The sequence below is a fragment of the Plectropomus leopardus genome, chromosome 19, assembly GCF_026936395.1.
Source record: "Plectropomus leopardus strain MGB_pleo_1.0 chromosome 19, ASM2693639v1, whole genome shotgun sequence".
Taxonomy (NCBI): Eukaryota; Metazoa; Chordata; class Actinopteri; order Perciformes; family Serranidae; genus Plectropomus; species Plectropomus leopardus.
Window position 1 is genome coordinate 16,075,406 of NC_142194.1, and position 15,816 is coordinate 16,091,221.

General features: G+C 38.3%; 1 protein-coding gene across 2 annotated transcripts; it reads right to left on the reverse strand.

Moving 5' to 3' along the window:
- Positions 1-528: 528 nt before the first annotated feature.
- LOC121959268 (protein FAM117A-like) lies at positions 529-13,178 on the reverse strand. Of its 2 annotated transcripts, none has more exons than XM_042508505.2 (8): positions 12,477-13,178; positions 10,100-10,245; positions 9,369-9,464; positions 8,870-8,986; positions 7,801-7,929; positions 6,440-6,626; positions 4,565-4,736; positions 529-2,302 (listed from the first exon to the last, which is right to left on the reverse strand). In XM_042508505.2, exons 1-8 carry the CDS (start codon positions 12,598-12,600, stop codon positions 2,005-2,007), a joined length of 1,269 nt encoding a protein of 422 aa, XP_042364439.2. In that variant the 5' UTR covers positions 12,601-13,178; the 3' UTR covers positions 529-2,004. The 2 variants fall into 2 exon arrangements, with proteins under 2 accessions (XP_042364439.2, XP_087926396.1); XM_088070270.1 differs by lacking the exon at positions 529-2,302 and adding an exon at positions 3,499-4,226.
- Positions 13,179-15,816: the final 2,638 nt, after the last annotated feature.

Sequence of the window (15,816 nt, forward strand, 5' to 3'; positions counted from 1 at the left end):
GTCTATTCAAAATAAAAAGCAAAATTAAAAATGACTCAATCAATTATCAGAATAGTTGATTCATTTTCTGTCGATTGACTGTTTCAGCATTATACAAAGACACTATTGCTTCATAATGGTACATTTTTGGGTTATAATTTTAGCTTTTGGATTTTATTTTTAAAATGTGCTGTATGCACCTGGGGAAAGATATCTGATTATTGAGTCTCATTCCCTGGTCTTTTAATACAGACTCTTAGTGGTTTTTGGTTTTGTCCAACAATCAACCCAAAGCGCTGATATTTTGGATGACTTGTGAATGAGACTCAACAACAAACAAACACATACAGCACCTTTAAATCTCCCCAGTAACGTTAACTTGACAGTATGATTAACTAATGTAAAATGAAAACAGTAGGTTTACAGTCCATGTTCTGATTTCTCGACCAATGTCAGACTCCAGTAACTATGCCTCTCAGCAGACAACGAAAATTCAGATCAGAACAGTCAAGACTTAAGACTAATTCAATAAATCACAAAGACAACACATAATCGTTCATATATTTATGTGGACAGAACACAGAACCTGAGATAACAGCACGTCCCCAGCATCCACACTGACTCATAAAACATTGAAATTGAGGCTTATTTGGAAAAAGACAATGTTTCAATCCATCAGCATTTCACCAGGACATTAAAACTAGAAGTTAGTCAATCAGTCAGACTAGTTAACTTTCCATCCACGTGCACACACACACACAAACAAAACTCCTGTCAGAAACAATAAACCCAGGACCAACGCACGGAAGAAACTCCTCCACATTAAAACCCTCTCCTGGAAGTGCATAAAAATCCACCCGATACAGTATCTCATGTAACACCTGCCTCAAATATACTGACAGAGCAAAACTAAAAATAATAGGGTTTGTTTTTTAGCTTATGTTGCAGGTACTTGAAAAAAAAAAAAAAGATGTAGAAAATACACATTACTACTCTTAAAATACAAAAGTGAATATAAAAATAAGAATTGCGACTCAAAAGTAGCAGTTCAATTTGTGCAAACATGTCTACCAGATATAAAACTATTTGAACATCAACTTGTCAGCTTGGCAGAGGAAGAGGAAAATCTTCAGAGGAACATTAAGGATGACAAATCTACACCACTAAAACTGGTTAGGTAGTCAACTAGGCTGTGAGACCCCAAAACTATAAACAAACCATCAAGCACACAACTAGAACATCAAAGAATAACAGGTTTGTATCCCTTAACACGTGTACGAGTTACTTTTTTTTTTTTTTTGCAAGTAAACGAAATGACAACAAAATAACATTTGTACAACGTTTAAAGCAGGAATGCATGAGCTGAAGCATTTAGGTATTGATGCTACCCAAGGCCATCAACTGGAATGATTCCCTTCAATTTACAATAATCCAAATGTGATTTCATTGCGTCACGTTTTTTTCTTTTTTGGATCAGGTAAATAAAAAAAGTACCCAACTGATTTGTCATGCTTTGTACACCAGCAACAGGTGCAAGGTCAAGTTAGGTAAAAGGAATTAAAAACAAACTTATCCAAGAAAGGTTTTTGTTATATTTGACCCCAACTCCAACGTTTTGGACAGAGATGACGCACTGCAGTCAGAGTTTCAAAACCAGTGTTAAGTGTTTGTCACGGCTTCTTTGGGAAGCATGTGTAGAGAGCCGAATAACACAGCTCCGCCTCTCACGCTTGTGTTTGGCCAAAAATCTTTGGATTATGACACACGACAGAAAAGCATTAATTTAGAAACATCGCAATGCCCAGACATCAAAAACAAGTAGGTCATAAAGCAATTCCACTGGATCACCTACGAGTATTTTTTTCTCTCAATATTATTATTTTTTTCAACATAAGATTATTATAAACCTATAAAGAAAACGAATGGTCCTTTCCTAAAAAAATAAAGCAACATCACCAATATGTCCCCAGATTGCTGAAATATTTGCATTAATCATTTCTGACGGAAAAAGATCCGCAGCTGCGATCAGAAAGCGAGGCCTTCCCCGGAGCTTTCCGCCATGACAGCAGCCGTGTTGGCGGCAGGAGGATCTGGAGGAGCGGCCCGGTTGCCAGAAGACGTTGCCTGGCAGGAGTTTGTTCCCTGGCTCGAGCAACCGCCTGCTGGGGAGACGGTGAGGCTGCGGAACAACAGGTCCATGGAGGGGAGCAGGGGCTTGAGGAGGCTGACAGGGCAGAAGGCGGAGCCTCCGTGAGGGGTGAAGTTCACCTTGTTGGGGTCTGGGCAGGAGGAGATTAGGGCTGGTTTGTGTTGGTGTGGAGTGCTACAGGAGGAGAGGAGAGCAGCGGTCAGATACTAATGATCTAATGATGTTCTTACGACTAATTTCCCTGATGCTCAACTCTTTCAACTCTGCATCAGAAATGGTCCGTCAGTAGCTACATTGTTGTTTTTGCGATGTCACTGTCGTTTTCTTTGCGTGATGATGTCCCATGTGTTGATGCTTTGAGCTGTTTGGTGATGTATGCAGAGTGTTTTTGCTTTTAATGCGCACTTTAGTATCAGCTACATTTCTCATGTTGTGTCAGTGTTTACTGTGGTGTGCTGTTGTTGTTTTTATATATAAAATGTAACCAGGGCGTCCTTGTTAAAATTCGAGCTTGCTCTCAATGGCGTTCTCTGTTTAAATAAAGGTTAATTTCTTTAATTACGTTCAAATGTTTTTTATCCCTAAAAATCTATGCAACCGGAACTAAAAAGGTTAAGAAGTCCATAAGCCACAATAATTGGTAAAATTATTGAAATTTTGTCAGAAAAAAACAAAAATTCTGACATGTTTTTAACCTCTAAATGTGAAAACATACATAAAATATTTATTAACACTCCACCTTATTTGAACTATGTACATTATTTAGTTTTTGAGATATGCTCATTTTTATGCGCAAAGTGCAAAAACATTGTGATTGATTTATCATCAATCACTTTTTGTCAGTAACCAAGTCTAGTTTTAAATACAGCTGAAATATGTGGCACTTGCAGGTTAGCCTACAAAACGTGACAAGAACAAACTAAATAGAAGTAAATAAATGAAATTTTATTTTGTAAAAATAATATTTGTCAAGAAAATAAATCTTAAGGACATTTGCCAGACTATTACAACAACACTTTCACTGGCTGAATGCAATCACATAAAATAATTATTTTAATAATAGGGTTTAACTGACTTGTATTTCTGATGCCTAGCAACTCCATAAACCACTAACAATGACAACAGTGCTGACAGAGCCAACACTGTTAACACGGGGGGGGGAGACCACAGGGTGGGCACTACGTTTGCATGACAACACTGTCCTGCCACCATGGGTCGGGACTGCGTTATCAGTGGTAATCGCCGTATGAGTGCAATGCAGAGTAGCAGCGATGCATGCACAGCTGGACTGGTTTACTACAAGTAAGAGCAGAGAAATTCACACACTCACACTCACACACACACACACACACACGCACACGCACACGCACACGCACACACACACACACAGAGTGACCTCATTCTCTGCCCTGAATGCCATTTTACCACAATGTTCTCAATGTCACATAAAGTGACTTTAAAAGTAAACTTTATTCTACCCAAGACGAGTTACAGCCTCACACGGGTGGAAAAAAAGTAATATCAAGACGACAGAAAGTAGTTAATTGCAACCGTATCGAGTATTGTCCCTAATTTCACATGACAATATACAGGCTGAGAAAAAACAAAGAAAGGACTTAAAACAGCGCTGTGGCATTAACAGTACAGCAGTGTTATAACAGCATGGATGAAGTGGAAACAGAATGTCTTAAATAACGTAACCTTAACTAAACTGTTTCTGTCACATTGATTATATGTCTGGTTATGTCCAGATATATTATGACAACACACAGAAATGACCGCCAGAGGGCATCCTCACAGTGACTCAGTTTCAACTGATGAACAGCATTTGTGTTATAAACTGCTTCACTCACTTCATTCCACGGAGCCCCTTACTGAATATTTCTCAGTACAGAGAGAACAAAAACATCCCAAAAAAATTTAAAAAAATACAGGAGTCCAGAAGTCCAAGAGCACCCAATTTACACATTTTAGTCTTTTTACAGGCCATGAGGAGTGTTACTGCATGTGTGGAAAAAGCTGTGTAAAGCGTTTTGTGGCTCCAGAGGGAGCAGTGTGAAGTCTGACAGATCGCCTCAAGTGAGTGTTAAGTCTGAAACTACAAGAATGAAAATTAAAATAAAATTTGGGGATGTGGATTAAGAAAGAAGTGAGCTTATAAGACCTCTGTACCTCGTTTTCCAGCACAACTGGTATAGCAAAACGCAAATCTCCCACTAAACTGTCAGCTGTCAACTTGCACTTTAAAAATGCAGACGTTATGTTTAGAAAAGCAAGAAGAATATGAGGAGTAAAAAGATACGATATTTTAAATGGAACTGTGCATCCTGAGTCTGAAAAGTTGCTCCTTCGAGCTGGTGACTACTGTAAGGTGTGGTTCAGAGCAAACATGAGACAGAAGTCTGTCAGTTATGTTTGGCTGCAGAACAAACGTACCTGGTTTCCTCCCAGACTCTGACCTTCTCGCAGCCCTCCGGAGGCTCTCTCTGGAAGCAGCAGCTTTTGTTGGGACCGGGGGAGGACGACATCAGCAGTGGCAGAGACACGTCGGCCTCGTTCTGAGAGGTGAACGGTGACAGAAGACACATCTCTGCACTGTCGGTTACACCTAAAAACAGCAGGGAAAATACGAGTTAATATACTGTAATCACAGCAAAACTTCTGAGGACAGTTTAAGATTTAAGACAATGTGTGCACATTACTTACTGAGACAGTTACCCTTAATTATTAATAAATTAGCTATGTTTGCCTTGATTACTGGGGAAACTAAATACATTTTAGTATTAATATGGTAAACTTGAATTTCAGAACATTCATGATAATAATAATAATAAAAATAATAGATTTTATTCATAAAGCACTTTTCACACACTCAAAGACACTGTACAATAGCTGGAGCATTAAAATCGTGAATTTTTCACAGATGATTTCAGTTTTGTTCAATCAGCAGCTCAAGGGTTAAGGTTGGAGCTGCAGAAATTAATGGCTCAATCAATTAGTTTTCAACTATTAAATTAATCGCCAATTAATTTCATAATTAATCAGTGTGAGGTTTGTGGGGTTTTTTTAAGTCTGAATTCTGATGCCAGAGTCTCAAATGTGAATATTTTCTGGTTTCTTTAGTCCTCTACGACATTTAACAGAATATATTTGCATTGGGGACAAAAAAAAGACATTTATTGACATGATCTGGGGCTTTGGGTTAAACAGATTTTTCCCCATTTTCTTACATTTTATATCCCCAACAACTAATCAACTGACCGAGAAAATAATCAACAAATTAATCAACAATGAAAATGATCGTTGGTTGCAGCGGTATTTAAGATTACTTTAAATACAAAAACAAATCTAGACATGACTATTTCAATTTAGAAGCAAAAAGAACAAAATGACACATTTGTGCTTTTCTTCCAAATTTTGCCATGCACTAGAGCTGAAAGTTAAATGGTAAGAGGTTGGTGCATACAATAACGATGCGCATATAAAGTATTTTTTAGATTTGTTGCATCACAACACAATAAAAATGTTATGCTTATAGCGTCCAGACTGTATGTGATTTAATGTGTTACTTCATAATCAAATATTAGCACATTAAAGCATGATTAGATTTTGTAACTTGTAATTTTGATTTATTATTATTCGTGAAAAAAAAGGGAAGTGAAGTGAAATGTGCATGAGAAGTGACCTTTTTGTGATTAAAGCAAAATAAAATGAGAAAAATAATACTTTAAAAAAATGTTAATAATCGTCTGGAAGAGTAGTCACTGCAGTAAAATGATAGTGTTTTATGTCATGTTTAGTTGTGATAGTATGATGACCTGAGCTCATCACACCTGTGTTGAATGCAAATATTTCGGTTTGTGAGTGTCTATAAAAGTTGCCTGTGTGATCGTGCGTGCAGAGAGTGGTTATCTGATTTTAGGTTGTGTCTTCAGTAGCTGCAACATTTGTGTGTCACACAGCAGTTCACTTTCCATTTTATTTTCAGGTAACTCAAAACTGATTTAACTTTTTTTAAAGTTATGTATAACAGTAACTTTCATGTAGATAATTAAAAGCATGTTTTTTTTATTTAGACCTCAAGTTTAATGTTCAATTGTGAAGCACTTTTCCAAACAGTGGACGGTCCAACTGCACTGCGAATGGACATTTTGACGACAAAACTCTGACCTCACTTTACACATGTAATACTTTTTGACTAAGTAACACGATTACATTTATAAATCACTTAAACTACCATGAACTTTGGGTACTTTGTCTGAAATGACTCATTTATACTTAACAAACATAATAAAACATACATAAACTAACCTTGGTGCAGATCCAGAGGTAAAACTTCAGAGTTAAATGGAGGGGTGGGGATGTTTGTCGGAGAGGAGCTGGGTGAGGAGGAGGATGAAGATGAGGACAGGGGTGTGGTGGGGGGGTCGCTCTGAGATCCGCTGCTGCAGCTCTGCGTAGGGACCGGGGCCCGGTGACCGTCTGGAACCTCGAGGAGCTGACAAGACGGGACAAAACAGTGAGTAAATAATATCAGCCACCATAATATTACATGCTACCACAGAAATACAATGAGGAGAGGCGCCCAGTGGCTCACCTAGAGCGGGCGCCCCGTGTACAAAGGCTATGTCCTTGCTGCAAAGGCCGCAGGTTCGATTCCAACCTGTGACCCTTTGCTGCATGTCATACCTTCCCTCTCCCCACTTGTTACACTAAAAGCTGTCCTGTCCTGAGACATGACTCATGACCCATGTCCGGGACAGTGGATGGACATTGTAGAGGATTTTTACTTCATAGAAAAACTGACCTTTCACTTAAGGACCAAAACGAGGACACATGCACAACGCTGGAATAAACGGACAGACTATAAGAGACAAGAGGTGTTCAGTAAGCTGCTCTGAAGTTAATGTACCCTTCTATTCTTTGTGTACTGCATGTTTTGTTATGTGAAAAATTAATGAATATAATGTTTAAAAAGCTGTCCTGTCCAATAAAGCTGAAAAGCCCCCCCAAAAATGATATATACATTTTTTAAGAAATCAAATGAGTAGAAAGGTAAACTGTTTCCCTTGGTCCTTTGACTAGTACAAAAGAAATGGCAATAATTGTTAGTTGTTTTCGGTGACAACACCAGTTTTAGTAATCCGTTTTCACCTGTTCTTGCAACTAGTTTCCTTATTAAACCAAAAAATACAACCGTACTCCAATCCAGGTTCCTCTCTTTAACCAAGCTAACGCTAACGTAGCTAAAACACAATTCATTCAAATTCAACAGAGACTAAATCAAATTTTGTTCAGAGATAGTTGACTTTCAACAATCAACAACTCTCATTTGGTTGAGATCACACTGTATTTCGCAGTGTTGCATGTAAAATATATGCTGACTCTAGACGCTGTTCATCCTTTTGGTCTCTGAAAGCCGCAGCTGTCCGCTGAGCAGCAACTCTCACTGCTTCTTTGGAGGCAGCTACGCATCCTGTTTTAACAAGCGTGCATTAACGGCAACAGAACATACAATAACATCAGTGCACATAGAAATGGCCGCAGCTCTGACCATCCTGCTACGTTGATTTGAATGGGAATGTCCGACCTACCCTCTTTCTATTTGATGCATGATACCTTTCAGGAATCTCAGGAAAATAAAAAAAAAAGGAAAAAGAACTGGCAGTTACCCTGTGCTGCGGATGCGGCGGCTGGCAGATGAACATGCCTTCCAGCTCCTGGTTGAGGCCCTCCACACTGCAGCGCAGTCGAGGGACCAGTGTAGACAGGGGAGCAAGAGGGATGGGAATTGGCTGCGTCTGCGGACACAAAAACAAGTAAAAAGGAATTTTTGCTGCATTACTGTTGTCTGTTTTTCATACGTTCTCTTATTGTGAAGCAATTTGCATTTTGTTGTATGAGGAGTGAAGTATAAATAAAATTTTTGAAATCTGAAGCTCTTGTGCAGTTCCCAATGAACAGTCTTTATAAGTCAAATATTAAAACCACACATGCTAAACGATATCACTGGGTGTAGGTCCTTATTTAAATGACATTAACATTGTGAGGTACAATCAGGTTTGTAATTGTTCTCATTGGTTTATCGCGTCGCCACACTTTGGTCTGAAACTACATCGACCCAGTGGAGTGTGGCTCTGTGCAACAAGATGCTACAGAGCAGCTGTGCTGAAAAGCAGAACTACGCATTTCGCTCTGAAAGCAGAAGTGACATTATGTAGTGGCCTTCCTGTTGCTTCAGTGTTTTATTTCATTCACTTCCTGCGATGAGCTGCGCTGTCTAATTCACTGTGATGAAGGTTATCCGTGTGTGTGATGAAGAAATATCTTTGTCAACTTTGCTTGTAAAAAAAGTGCACGTAGCAGTGGTGTAATGAAATATTAATACCATGTTACAGTATTTAAGTAAAATATGAATACTCACAGAATACACCTGAGTTTTTAATAATTCTGTCAACTTACACTTTTACTCTACAACATTTTGTATTTATTTACCAGCATTTACTTGTACTTTCACTTTAAAGTACATTTAATATCATAAAATTACTTTTGATACTCAAAAAAAAGCCTGTAAAGACTTTTACTCAACTTGTACTATAACAGGTGACTAACTTCAACCAAATTCATTTTCTAGTAAGATGTTTGTAATTTTACTCAAGTATGGCTTTCAGGTACTTCATCCACTACTGGTGCACAGAAATTGGTTCAGTGTGTTTATGTGCGGTGATGATGCTAAGGTACCTGAGTAGCTCCTAGGCTACAGCTCCCCTGAGAGTATCCACGCTGGCGGTCTTTGTCATGCCCCCCTGAGACTGCAGGTTTGCTGCGCTGCTGCAGCTGTTGTTTTAGTTTAGCGATCTGCAATGAGCAAAGGTTACCGTCAGTCAATCGGCTTGCACACACAAATACACACAGGGGAAGTCCTTTAAACTCAGATATCATACACAAGGGTCCCCTGAAGCATGTTAACATTTTAGTGGTGATAATTTGATTATCTGATTGTTTGGCGGTTCAGATAAAAGATAAAGTGAAGTAGAGTGGAGCTCCTGAAAGCTGTCCAAAAGGGAAGTTTCTTTGCAGATGAGATCATTTGGTCTCCTGTTGCTCAATGCTGTCAAAGCAATTGAGTCAGGTCTTTTTTTTAAAAAAAAAAAAAGGAAAAAGCTTGCTCTCATTGACATACTGTTAAGCAAACCTGGTTGTCACAAACATGTAATGAGTAATCCAGGCAGAGATTCACCTCTCGCAGATGCTCAGCGCTGCCCCATGATGCCGAGCGTTTGTGGCTGCTGCTACCTCTCCTACTCTGAGATTTATCCGACCATGAGTCTGGGGTCTGGGGAGGAAGAAAGGGACCATGAACTAATGCTCTTTGAATAAGATCACATGTGACTATTTAATAAGCATTTGTGTTAAAGTTGAGCCTGAAGCTGCCTAATGAAACTGTTACAACACATCGGGATTTCACACAGCTTTCTCCACAAGTTGCACACTTAGCACAACTTCTCATGCTCAAAGGCTGATCTGCAGTCACATCACATCATCCACACCCACAGACTCTCTTCACACTTGTCTAAGAGCAGGAGAAACTGAAAAACAAAGAGCGGGGGGAGGATGTGGGCAACCGTAGATCAGCGGCGAGTGCCTGCACACAGAGCAGAGGATGGGTGCAGCCAAAACGGCCTCATCAGCTGACACCAGGGACTGTTCTCATGGCTGTGGTTCTCACTCTGTAATAGCTGTGCAAGCACCGGACACTCCCTCCCTCCCTCCCTCCCTCCGTCTCTTGGCAACTTCCTTCTCTGCTAAAGCTGCAAACTAATCTTTTAACATGACTCGACCCCCCCAGTGTCCCTAATGACCTAAAAAACAAAACTCTAAATGTGGAATCATCTGTGGTAAAGTCATGCATTCCTTTCATTTCAGCCTCATTATGTTCACACTTGGGAGCATTCTTAAACTGGAGCTGACCTGGGTGGACTTGTCCTTGCGACACACGCTGCTTTGGCCCTCTGGTTCTTTGGGCCAGTGTCCCTGCAGGTACGGCCCGATGATGGCGTCGAGAGACATCGTCCGCCTCATGCCCGAGCTCAGCTGGTGCTGTTTGGGCTTTCCGGCTGTCAAAGGGACAACTTTATTTTACATGAAACAAAAGATTAAAGTATCCTGTCATTTGTTTAAGTTTGCTTTAATTGGTGGAAGAATTGATGCCTTTTGAATATGTTATAGCTTTGTTTACATTAAACTTAGTAATCCATTATTTGTACCTAATTAACATGATAAGTAGAGGTGGTGGGGAAAAAAATCATTAAAGGATAGTATTGTGATATATTTGCGTGGCACTATTTTAATATTACAAACACAAATTACATTTTCGGTGGACCACTAGAATAATATATAAATAGCTTTCCGTCCACTAGATTCATTTTGAGCCAATACACGTGTGAAATGAGATAAACAGACTGAAAACTTTATCTTATAAAACAGATGTTGAACTTTTTTCGGGGGCATGACTTTCAGTTGATATAATAATTTGCAGTATGACCAAATACCTTGATATTATAATCAATATTGTTCTAGCTGTTCTATTATTTCCCTTTACCCATGTAGTCATTATATCTACGTTACTGATGATTATTTATTAAAAATGTTAGTGTCGATATTTTTGTGAAAGCATCAATTATTAACTCTACAATATCAATATTTATATGATTGATATGATGTGATCATAATATTGGATTTTCTCTATTATTGCCCGGCCCTAAAAACATGTTAACTCTAAGAAATTTAAAACAGCCAGAGGTGAATTTAACATAGAAAAGAATTAGGGTTGCACTAAAATATCAGCACATTACTGGCATCCATTGATATTGGCTTTAAGTTGATCTATCAGAATCAGCCAACATGCTTTTACTTATTTTTCACAATGAATCCCTTTTACATACATCAAAAAGCATTGTATTTTGTGTCTATCTGTTGGTGGGACATCATTATAAGAGTACGCATAATATTATGTAAATTCAACTACAGAAGAGAGTTTATTATCAGTAAAACTAGATGGGGGGTATATATATATATATATATATATATATATATATATATATATAGAGAGAGAGAGAGAGAGAGAGAGATATAGATATAGATTTAGGTATTGGTTTATGGCAAAATAAGTTCTTATATTATTGCTAAAACAAAAAAATTCAATGCATCCCTTTGCCTATTAGTGAGGAGTTCATTGTGGTTTCAGTTGAAACCCTTATTTTGAAAGCTGTTATACAGTTAAAGATACTGCAGTGACTTCACTGTTGACATTGATTGTTTTATGGATGTTGCTTCAAGTGTTTCATAATCACACCGCTTTACTAGGTCATCTATCTAAGTTTAAAACTAACGGGAAATGACTTACAGGTGACACAGCTGGTGTGAAACCATGTATTAAGTAGACAACACTATCCAATTTTTACATTTCCTATCATGGCCAGTAACAAAGTACATTTACTCAAGTACTGTACTTAAGTGCAGTTTTTCAGTATCTGCACTTTACTTGATTTTTTTTATTTTAAACTTATTACTTTGACTCCACTACATTGAAAAAATAATTATTGAACTTTTGAGTCAACTACATTTCTATGAAGGCTCTTGTTATTCTTTACATTTGCTATGCAGTAAATTACTTTCTGTAAATGTATTGTGACAAAATACAACAACGCGCTGAGATAGGAAAAAGAAAGTACTTTGAATACTTACATTTTTCTCAAGTAATAATTTGACTCAGCAACTTTCATTTGTATTGAAGTAATATTTGACCAGGAGTATCTATATTAGGGGTCGACAGATTATTGGCCTGGCCGATTATTGGGGCCGATATTTGGCATTTTGCCTATTATCTGTATCAGCTATTTGAAAATTAATAAAAATTAAAAGTGCAAAGAAAGTGTAAGAATGGGATGAACTTCTACTTTGTAAAACTAAAGGGACCTATTTTTATTTGTTTCATTTGAATTTTTATTTGACTTTATAAAAAAAAGTTGTTGGGAACTTTCTGTATAAGATGTTGAAAGTTTCAGTTTTGATTTACCATTTGCTTAAGGCATTTAAACAAAGTTTTGTGTTGGTTTGTTATATTACAAATACATATCGGTTCCAAATATCCGTTATCGGTCTCATTAACTACTAATAACCAGTATTGGTACTGGTTCGGTAAAACCAATAATGGTCGACCCCTAATCTATACTTTGATTCAAGTAACAGAGTCGATTACTTTGTCCCCCAATGACAATGGCAAAAAGCAGATCCACATGAATTCAGGGACATGATCCACACAGTGTGACAGGTGTAGAGCTCATACCTGACTTTCCATCTCTCCGGGTTGGTCGAGGCTTGCTGGCCAGCTGATAGGGAACAGTAGCTTTGAGTGGCTGTGGACCCGAAGTGGCTCCCCGGATCTGTCCGACTCCACTCCGGCCAGACATGTTTCCAGACACAAATCTGGGACTACTTAGCTTCTAACTTAAAGAAAATACCAGCGGGTGTCCTGCCTGGTGGAGATCTGGGGGCGCTATGTGGAAACACTGGTGGTGGCTGGCTAACTCACCAGCTGCAGCCCTTCCTCCACTGGTGATGGTGACTTCTCAAAACCGTTACTAAACTCAGCCTAAAGTCATATACAAAGCATTTCCAAGTAAATACAGCTAGAATTAACACTTAACTCGACAGATGAGACGTTTCTAACGGCGTGTGATTGGGTCTTCGGCGGTGATCATACTTTTTCTCAGGCTTGTGTGCGAGTTAGCAGCCTAGCAAGCAAAGTTTCTTTGTGAGGATGTTGAGATATTTCACCCCGTTGTCAAACAAGAAAGCGGCTCCAGTTTCAAAAAGTCACCTTAACGTCAACTCCTGCGTCTTCTAAGCAAACCTGGAGTTGTATTTCACTAGTTTTTCGGGCTGGAGAGTGTTTTAGTGGCCCAGAAAGTTGCGAGGTGGCCACAGTTGTCTTCTCCCTCCGCGGTCTTGTTCTGACTCCAAACACCTCCACCACCACGCTGCTGTGGATTTAATTATATGAAGGGCGGGGTCAAACTCTACGTCTCACTTTTGATTGGTTGGTGGAGCATCTGACTTCAATCCTATTGGACAATCTGCCATCAATCCGTCAAACCTCCGACAACATAATTTGATGTCACCGCCCCCAATTCATACATCATATCAACTGATTTTTGCATTTAAATTCACGTTGAAACACCAAAATTTAAGCTTTTTAAGTCTGTGAATTGACAACTATGAAACCTGATACAGAAGATACATGGACTACTTTTCGATTAATTTTTAAGTACACAATTTAAGTTTACTTTGCTGGTATTTAAAGGGCAACGCAAGTTTTTTTTTGTTTGTTTGTTTCTTTTATGTTTTATTTTTAACTTCAAATCATATAGCTTTCATATTTTTCTATTTTCAGATACATGCTGCACAATTATTTTCTAATGTACTGTTTTTGCCCTGTCATTCCAACCATTGATTTCCATTAACTGTAGTGCAGAAAGGAACGGTTCAGACTCCCGAAAACTTGATAAATTTGCAGAGGTGGAATGTAATAAGTATAGTTTTAAGATACTTGTACTTCAGTTGAGTATATCCATTTTCATGCTACTGAATACTTCTACTGCATCCTTTTTGGTGGGAGGCCAATATTGTACTGTTTATTCCACTAGATACATTTGACATTAGTTATTAGTTGCTTTGCAGATTCAAAAGATCAATACAAAATATATATCAACTAAAAAATTATGTAATTTTATAAATTATGTATTATGGATGTCGCTACCCCACAGTATCTAAAGTAGTTTGAATACCAGTTACCAAGATAAAAGTTGATGATTTTAATGCATGACTAATTAATCCAATGATACTCTCTTTTTCTGAATGGGAAAATCTGTATAATGAGTACTTCTACTTTTGGTATTTTAGGTATATTTTAACAGAATATTTTCATACTGTGGCATTGCTACTTTTACTGAAGTCCATTTTTTTTAGTGTTACTTTATTGTTGTATTGTTATGGTGTTATATAAGTGCAGATCGATTTTAAAAAGTCTGCACTGCATTACATCATTACATCATTATCCATGTCATTTTATGAAAAAAAAACATGAAGACTATATGTCCACTGGAATGGATTACATAACCAAAGTAAGTGTCAGGAGTTTCCTAAAGAACAGATGTTTTAAAATGTACAAAATGAACTGATTGATTGAAAACCAGTTCATATTTTTAAGATGCTGCAACACGGTTAGCTGTGATGTGATCCATCATCACCTTCATCCATTCAGGCTAATTATTTCATCATACTATCCTGAGGCCTATTAAATCCGCCCAGCTGGGCGTGTGTTCACCATCTGGGTGGACTGTGTGAAGTGGTTTTGGGTGGTGTGTGTGCATGTGTGAGACAGTGTGCATTTTGGGAGATAAATGTCCAGACTGTGTCTTAAAAGGGAGTGCCAATGGTGGGACAAGAGAAGGGGATAGAGATAACTTTTAGGGGCAGATCCTAGAGCAGTGCTTAGACTCCCAGTATCTCCTCACCCAAAACCAAACTGACCCTAAATGTGCACACAAGACCTCAGCCCACACTTAGATAACACACTCGTGTGTCTGGCACGCCACAACGGGGGTGAATGTGCTTTATCACAGAGGGGTGAAGTGCTGGACCATGTGTCCAGCAGCCTGCTCATCTATCTAGTGCAACTGCGCCCAACCATTGATGTCACTCTCACAATACAGCCAAAGACAAAGCCAGATAACTCAGCTCAACTTTTCACAAGCCTCCGGTATCCATTCATTTTACAGCCAGGCAGTTAATTGGACAGTATGTCGATCAGGAATGTGTCTCCTACATAATGCACTTCCAGCGTTTACCAAAAGACCTTCAGCTGCCGTTTGTTTAACTCTGTGTATTTGTCTGTGTTAATGAATGAATGATCCTAACCTATGACCTCATGTAAGCTATTTGAAACCCATTTGAAGAGAGACGATGTCATGCTTTACAAAGTTAAGCTAAAAGGGAAGACATGGAAACAAAAAGTGACCTCGGCACAGGGAGAGAGAGCCTGCGTAGGGTTTCTTGGACCTACAGTAAATGAAGCTGCTGTAATGTCAGCTCTTCAGTCATAACAATTTTTTATGTTGCTTCCATTGTTGTTTTTGTCTGATCAGGTAAATAAAATAGCAATTTCTGAGTGGCTGAATGGCAACTAACAAGCAGAAAAAGGATGCTGCTGAATGTAAATGTGATGGCAATACCCCAATCATACAAATGTGTAAGCAAATCATATGGCTTTTATAATTTTTTTTGACTATTTCAAATGCGTGCTACACCATTTGAGATTTTTTTCCCCATGTTATGTTCCTACCATTCCAGGTAACCATTGACTTCCATTAATTTTAGCACAGAAAATAACTATTCACACACTGATGGAATGTAATAAGTATAGTTTTGAGGTACTTGTACTTGACTTGAGTATTTCCATTTTTATGCTACTTAATACTTTTAAGTAAATTATTAATACAAAACATACATCAAATTAAATTATGATGTATAATGGTGAATTTTTGCTGTAAAATTCATGTTGAAATACCAAATTTAAGCTTTTTAAGTCCCCCAAAGTATACATCCATTGCATACCAGCATTATTC

Coding starts and splice junctions, on each gene's coding strand:
- LOC121959268 (XM_042508505.2), bottom strand. CDS start 12,600: ATGTCTGGCCGGAGTGGAGTCGGACAGATCCGGGGAGCCACTTCGGGT. Junction 10,246..12,476: donor CCGGAGAGATGGAAAGTCAG/GTATGAGCTCTA, acceptor TCCCTTTGACAG/CCGGAAAGCCCAAACAGCAC. Junction 2,303..4,564: donor AGAGTCTGGGAGGAAACCAG/GTACGTTTGTTC, acceptor CTCCTCCTGTAG/CACTCCACACCAACACAAAC.